General features: G+C 35.3%; 1 protein-coding gene across 1 annotated transcript in view; it reads left to right on the top strand.

Moving 5' to 3' along the window:
* Positions 1-4,966: 4,966 nt before the first annotated feature.
* TSTD2 (thiosulfate sulfurtransferase like domain containing 2) overlaps positions 4,967-8,539 on the top strand; it is a 529,591-nt gene continuing 526,018 nt past the window's right edge. Inside the window, exon 1 of the mRNA XM_044060999.1 lies at positions 4,967-5,383. Coding sequence (XP_043916934.1) covers positions 5,240-5,383 — 144 coding nt within the window. The 5' untranslated portion in view covers positions 4,967-5,239. The remainder of the gene's footprint in view (positions 5,384-8,539) is intronic.

The following is an 8,539-nucleotide window of genomic DNA, read 5'->3' as shown; positions in this document are numbered from 1 at the left end:
TCAACTTTCTTGGGACCTTGTCATATACCTTCTCCTAGTCTAGGAATGCACAACTGGACTATTTCCTCATCTCTACCTTCTTCTCAACTATCTGTCTCACTGCAAACATTAGGTCAGTTGTGCTGCATCCTGATATGAATCCAAAGTGCTCATCTCTCATCTTATTTTCTACTACTCTGGGTGTCCATTTATCGATCATCCTCTTCAAAACTTTCATGCAACGTGACAGGAGTTTGATACCTCTCAACTTGTTCTTCTTGTACACTGGCACAAGTATGCTTATTCTCCAATCATCTGGGATACACCTTTCTCTCCACACTGCTATGAGTATCCTCAGCAGCCATTCTACTCTATCTCACCCAGCAACTTTATCATATCTGCTATGACTTCATCTGATCCTGCTGCTTCCCCTGACTTCATTTGTCTCAGTGCTGTTCTTACTTCTTCTATGGTGGGCTCTTCTTCTCTCGCCCTAGGCTGTGTCTGGGGCAGTACAGCTTCTGTGGGGTTTTCTTCATTCAGAAGCTGCTGGAAGTACTCCTTCCATCTGCCTTTGCTGTATTGTGGACTAGTGAGCAGGTTGTTTCTGGCATCTTCTTTACCCTTTTGTCTTTGCCTTGCAACCTGATATAGTTTATTTGTGCCACCTACTGAGTCACTTTTGAAAAGCTGGTAGAGTGCCTCTGATTCCCTGGTCTTTGCTACTGCAACTCCTTTCTTACCCTTTTTGCGAGCCAACCAGTATCCTGGTCCTGTAAAATTATTGTTCTTAAAATGTTTTACAATACTTAGGAGCTTTTCTTCCTGGCCCTCCTCTGAAAATGGGCTCCTACCCAGTCAGACTTTTATGGTAATCAAATATCAATAAATAAAATAATAAATTAATGTTGTTAAATGTTTGTCTGCCCTGCACAAAACGACACTGATCCATATCTATCAATTTTGGCAACATCTTTGCCATTCTTTTAGCTAGTATTGACATAAAGAGTTTATAATCATGGTTTAAAATTGAAATGGGTGTATATGAAGCTGGGTCTAACAGGTCTTTACCTTCTTTGGGAATACAGCCACTACAGCTTTCTTCTAGGGTGCTTTTGCTTCCCCTCCTTTTAAAATACTGTCAAACAAAATCTTCCAGATCTTCATCACTTCCTTCCTGCCTACCTTCCTCAACAAAACCATCTGTTCCTGGGGCCTTTTCTCCAGATTGAATACACACCATTTTTATATCATCGCCTTTTATCATAATTTGTTGTTGAGCCTCTTCTACTTAGCATAATTAAGATTTCCATAAATACTTCTTTTTGTACCTTCATAATTTTCACATTTCTCTGCTTTATACAATTGTTCATTATGAATTATAACCTTCTGCTTGTATTACACACACAAATGTATATATATACACACACACACACACACATATATATATATATATATATATATATATATATATATACGTATACATGCACATATATATATTTTTTGCAAATATACAGACATATGTGTGTGTGTGTGTGTGTGTTGTTGTTGTCTTTCGGCTTTTCCCGGTTAGGGGTCACCACAGCGGAACTCCGGTCTGCTAATAATTGGCAGTAGATTTTCACGAATGCTGAGGTGCCAGCTCGACGTTCAACCTTCAACGAAGGCACACCCATTTACGCATGTCTTTTGAACGCCCACCCAACTGCGGGGAGGACATGCAGACTCCACACAGAAGGCACTCCCCGCACTCCAGCCGAGAATCGAACGGGAGAACCTCTTGCTGTGAGGTAACAACACTGCACCACCACGGCAGTCTTGTGTGTGCATATATATAAATATATATATTTATACATATATATACATATATATATATATATATATATATATATAATATATATATATATATATATATAAATACATATATAAAAAATACACGCACACACACACACACATATATATATATATATATATATATATATATATATATATATATATATATATATATACATATAAACACATACACAGACACACATGGGTACACACCCATATATATATATATATATATATATATATATATATATATATATACGGATCCCTATCAGAGGATAGAAAGTTCATATGACTGAAACTCATTTGACTGAGACCATAAGACTGAAATTTCAAAATACTTAAAAATCACTTGACTGAAATCTTACAATGCTAAATTTCAACATACTGAATTGTAAAGTGGACAGTATAAAACCAGAATAGGTTATAAATAAATTTTATAGAAAGAACTTTTCCTCACTGTAGTACGATCCTGGAGTTAGTATATATAGTTGGGGGTGGGCATTTTGTACCTTCATAATTTTCACATTTCTCTGCTTTATACAATTGTTCATTATGGGCACCACTTTTCAATTCAGTATGTTGAAATTTAGCATTGCAAGATTTCAGTATTATGGGTTTCAGTCAAGTGATGTTTCAGTATTTTGAAATTTCTGTCCAATGGTCTCAGTCAAATGGGATTCAGTCAAATGAAGTTTCTATCATCTGATAGGGATCCATATAGACACACACACACATATAAAGCCTCAAATGTGTAGCTGTACAATATCCCTTCACATCAGATAATCACTACCACCTTCTTCTAAGATGCTGGTGCTTCCTCACCTTTTAAAATAGTGTTAAACAAAATCTTCCAGTAACCGAAATTATTCTATGAACTAAGCCAAAACGAGAATGGAGAAAGCAGACTTTAGCAATAGGAAATACTGCAAACAGGAGTACAGAAAATCAGCAAGGGGGGCTGGAATTTACTGAGTATGAGCTGCTTGCAACAAAATTTACATTTACAAAATGTATATCCCTAAAACATTAACTTATACATGCAGAATATCAAGTGTCTTCCGCATTTTCACGAGTTTATTTATTTATTTTATTTTACATTTGTTGACCGGGCTAGTCCAGCTGGACACATATCCATTTTCAGCAGAGGCCCGGGGAGAAAAGCTCCTCGATAGTACAAAACAGTGTATGACATTAATCAAATAAAAAACAGTAAATAAATTCACAGTTTAAGGAACAGAAGTACTATATACAATTTAGCTATTTATGCAGAAAAGAACATATAGAAATAAAAAAGTTGGGTAAGAAATAAGTAAATAAGTACAGTACAAGAACATGCTAGAAAGAGGTGTGTTAACATAAGATACTAGAGTGACAAAGAGAGATATTAAGATATAAGAGATAGTCCAAATTAGTTGAAAGACAGGTTCAGCTACTGGATTCCAGTATGCAGGTAGATTATGCAGACATAAGATTTAGAAATTTTGTGAGAAGACAAGAGTTGTTAGTCTGGGTTAAGACAGGTGCATAGCCAATGTGTTTTAAGGTAGGATTTAAGCCTGATTTTGAATTGTGTAAGTGATGGTAGTGAGGTTAGGTCGCTGGGAAGAGAGTTCCAGGTTTTACCAACGGTGTTAGAAAATAGAGAGTCCCCTGCCTTGTTGTTGGCTATGTGTGTTAGTACAAGCATTTTAGTAGCTGAGCGCAGGGTATTAAGGTTACTGTAGGGAGTGATAAGGTTGGTAAGAATTGGTGTGTAACTAGGCTGGTACAGGATTTTATAGGCAATTATTAATTGATTAAGTAGAAGTAGGTTGGGTAACTCTAGCCATCCAAGATTTTTATAATTAATACAGTGGTGGGTCCTAAATGTAGAGCCAGTTGCAAATCTTGCAATATTGTTGTATGAGACTACTAGTTTGTTCATATTGGTTTTGAGAGGTTAGTATAAATAGGGAGGCATAGAGGAGGGTAGAGATTAAGTGGGTCTGGGCAATAGTAGATCTAGCTAGTGGGGTAAGAAAGGATTTGATTCTATATAGTGAGCCTAGTTTTTGTTAACTGTTTTATGGTATTGTTTATGTGGGCCTCAAAGTTAAGGTTATTGTCAATTAGTACTCCTAGGAGTTTTGTGTTAGAGTCAGGGGATATAATAGTTCCATTGTTAGAAGTGACAGTAAAGTTGAGAGGTGTGTGTCTATGGGTGGGAGTAAAAAGTAGAAGTTTTGTTTTTTTAGGATTTAGGATAAGACATTGATGTTGTAGCCAATCCTCAACTGTGTTAAACACTTTTTGGGTAAGAGATTGAAGGTCTGCTGGATTTGGGGCTGTGCAGATTAATGTGGAGTCATCAGCATATTGTATTAAGGGGGCCTGAGGAATAACAGTTGATACACTTTTACTGCTGAGAAGTTTCTAAAGTCAAAGTAAACTTTTACTGCCATTTAGACCCACACCTCAGTGCAGGCTAAATGAAATTTTGTTGCTTCGAGCTCCATGTGCAGATGATACATATAAATATATAATAAGAAGAAAATATTTGTAACATTTGACATGACACTAGATATGATCACATTTTTCTATCTCTAACCATTAGCAGCACTTAGTATTGCACAGCTATAGATATATTGCACAGTTAAGACTTGAGCACAAAGAGTAGAACATTTTTAATTCATAGAATGTAACTTGTTTTACCAGTTATTGCACAAAAAGTAAGAAGTTTACAATGAGCTATTGGAGAAGTGATAAGACCTAATGGTAAAAATACTGGAGAACCGACTCAAATTAGTCAAATACACTTTTGAAATACCAAGAACCATTAATAACCATGCTGTGTTTTTTCTAGACAACGTAGTTAGCAGCGTTTCGCATTTTGCCTTTCTGTTCCACATACAGGCATCGAGTGTTGACGTTTTGGCGCTATTGGGTTTAAATCCACTGCAAGGGTACACTGTCAGAAACCCTTGCTACACCTCCATACGACTTTCTAGTCTTCACGTTTGATCCCATGCTATCGATCCTGGTAAATCAAGTGACACATATTTATTCTGTCTCCTTATTGCTGTTTAAGCAGCTGATCTACTTGCTCAGAACTACAGCTGCATGACGTAAAGCACGTATGACCAACAAAGTCACGTGCTTTAAGGTCACTCTTTATAGTTTTCCCTTTTAGGCACGTTAGTCGGTGTGAACGAAAGTGACAACTCGGTGGGATTCGTAGGCGACTTGTAGTCGGGTTTTATAGTATTTGATTGGTACTGTTTCTTTCCTTGCTTGCTTGTTTACAAACTCATCGAAAGGATCTGAGTTGTTAGATACGCTTCTGGTACAGTGACAGGAATCTTTTAGTGGCGGCTGTTTTGTACACTGTTCACAGTTTAATATTTATCCCGTTGTTGTACGCATTTGTTCTTGATCGTAGTTGTGAGGCATGCTGTTCTTTGACGGCACTGAGGGATGCACAGCATTTTCAGATTTAGATCTGAGCGATCCTGTTCGGATTAGCAGTCACAATACTTTTAAGTCAGAGCTCGAATCACGTTTACGGAAGACATACCGGTCTGCCAAGAAAAAGGTGAAGTGTGGCAAGCTTTTGTTAATCATGTCTTGTTTCTGTGACCTGCGCTATTCAGTGGACTCGGTACCACAGAAGTCCGTTCTTTCATCCTTTCAGTGAATATTCTTGTTGTGATTTTATGGTGCTATTTAACTTAATGTGTACTGGTCTTAACATTCCAGACATTATTGTTGCAGACTACTTATTCTTCAGAAAATGCATGTTAATACGCATTTTTCGTAAGCTACAACCTTTTTTCAATGAAAAATAACGACTTTATAGTGTTTCGTATATATATATATATGTGTATATATATATATATATATATATATATATGTATGTATGTATATATATATATATGTATATATATATATGTATATATATATATGTATATATATATGTATGTATATATATATATATATATATATATGTATATATATATATATATATATATATATATATATATATATATATATATGTATATATATATATATATATATATATATATATATGTATATATATATGTATATGTATATATATATATATATATATATATATATGTATATATATATATGTATATATATATATGTGTATATGTATATATATATATATATATATATATATATATATGTATATATATATATGTATATATATATATATGTATATATATATATATGTATATATATATATGTATATATATATATGTGTATATATATATATATATATATATATGTGTGTTTATATATATATATATATATATATATATATATATATATATATATGTGTGTGTTTATATATATATATATATATATATATATATATATATATGTGTGTGTTTATATATATATATATATATATATATATATATATGTGTGTGTGTATATATATATATATATATATATATATATATATATATATGTGTGTGTGTTTATATATATATATATATATATATATATATATATATATATCTGTGTGTTTATATATATATATATATATATATATATATATGTGTGTGTGTGTGTGTCTATATTATATATACATACAGACACACAAACATACCTTCTGTTAGTACGCTTGGTTTTACCTTTAATTCTTGAGTTAAGATGTTGGGAGCTATGACAACATGCATCGCTTATAGAAGCGAGTTTTAACCAGCGACTGTAGTCATTCCTCTTCAACTGTCCAGATTTTACCTCATATTTTAGACAGTTCATAACATTTGAGGTTTTCTGGCAAATCATTGAGGATTGAAGTAACTAAATAATACTAAATAATGACAAACATTTGAGTTTCAGACTTGATATCCTTCTGGAATACACAGTAATTCAAAAACTGCTATTCTAGCAACTTTCTAAATTTATAAGAGCAGTATTTAAAACCTGTCCCTATTTTTTGTCCTTTGCCCCCCCCCAATTATTTCTGACTTTGTCCACATTTCCTGCACTGAGAAGTTGAGAGATATGATTATAGTGACTTAAGTAATGAAAGACATAAAGTTATAACGTGTCAAGGTGTGCAAGCATAAATGAGAACAGTTTGGAACAATTACTCTCAGTTATACCTGTCAAATGTCCCCACATCTCTCTGTCTAAGCATTAAAATCAAAGCACTTGTCTTTGAAAATCATAGCAGGGTGTCCATAAGAGGGGCATGTCATTTCATCATCTTTTTTCGGCTGTTCCCGTTAGGGGTCGCCACAGCAGATCACCTGTTTCCATTTCTTCCTGTCCTCTGCATCTTGCTCTGTCACACCAACCACCTGCATGTCCTCTCTCACCACATCCATAAACCTTATCTTAGGCCTTCCTCTTTTCCTGTTACATGGTAGCTTCATCCTGAGTATCTTTTTCCCAATATACTCAGCATCCCTCCTCAGCACATGTCCAAACCAACGTAATTGTGCCTCTCTGGCTTTGTCTCCAAACCTTCCAACCTGGGCTGACCCTCTAATATACTTATTCCTAATCCTGTCCACCCTTGTCACACCCAGTGCAAATCTTAACATCTTTAATTCTGCCACATCCAGCTCAAACTCCTGCCATTTTGTCAATGCCACTGTCTCCAACCCATGTAACATAGCTGGTCTCACTACCCTCTTGTAGACCTTCCCTTTCACTCTTACAGGTACTCGTCTGTCACAAATCACTCCTGACACTCTTTTCCACCCACTCCATCCTGCCTGTATTCTCTTCTTCACCTCTCTTCCACACTCACCGTTACTCTGAACTATTGACCCCACGTATTTAAACTCATCCACCTTCGCCACCTCTACTCCTTGCATCCTCACCATTCCTCTATCCTCCCTCTCATTCACACACATATATTCTGTCTTAGTCCTGCTGACCTTCATTCCTCTTCTCTCTAGAGCATATCTCCAGGGTCTCCTCCACCTGTTCCCTACTCTCACTACAGATCACAATGTCATCTGCAAACATCATAATCCACGGGGACTCCTGTCTTTTGAATAGTAGACGCCATGTTGGTGGTGAATTTTGTGTATACATATAGAAATGCATATATATATATATATATATATATATATATATATATATATATACATGAGTCCCCTTCAGTTGATCGAACTTTTTAAAGTTCCAAGTGCATATGGCCGAGACCATATGATCTAACTTTTAAAAGTTCGGACGGTCTGAATGGAGATCCCTGTACAGTGCGGAACGGGAAGATTTCCCTTTTCCACAATGTAGTGTGATCTCGGAGTCGGTATATTTAAGTAGTGGAGGGTGTGGGGGGTGAATGGGGGCTTGCCCCCCTTCTACGAACGTTTAGTTTTTTTTTTTTTTAAATGCTTGAACCTTTAAATGTTTGATGTTATGGTCTCGGCCATATGTGCTTTGAACATTTAAAAGTTCAATCAACTGAAGTAGATGGATATCTATCTATCTATCTATATGTATACATATATATATATATATATATATATATATATATACACACACACACACACACACACACACACACACACACACACACACATAACAGAACTAGTCCCATACTACAGAAGGGCCTACACAGATGCCTGGTGTCAGAGCCATGGCCTTAAGCTCAATGCCAAAAAGTGCATTGTCATCCCCTTTGGTAAAAACTCTGTGCCTATGAACTACCACATAGGCAGCAGTCTACTTAATGTGTGATAACAGACCTTGGGACCCAGGT

This window comes from Protopterus annectens, chromosome 2.part0, assembly GCF_019279795.1.
Source record: "Protopterus annectens isolate FY-2018-M chromosome 2.part0, PAN1.0, whole genome shotgun sequence".
Classification (NCBI taxonomy): Eukaryota; Metazoa; Chordata; order Ceratodontiformes; family Protopteridae; genus Protopterus; species Protopterus annectens.
The sequence above is the reverse complement of the archived record's forward strand: the minus strand, read 5'-3'. Positions and strand labels throughout refer to the sequence as shown.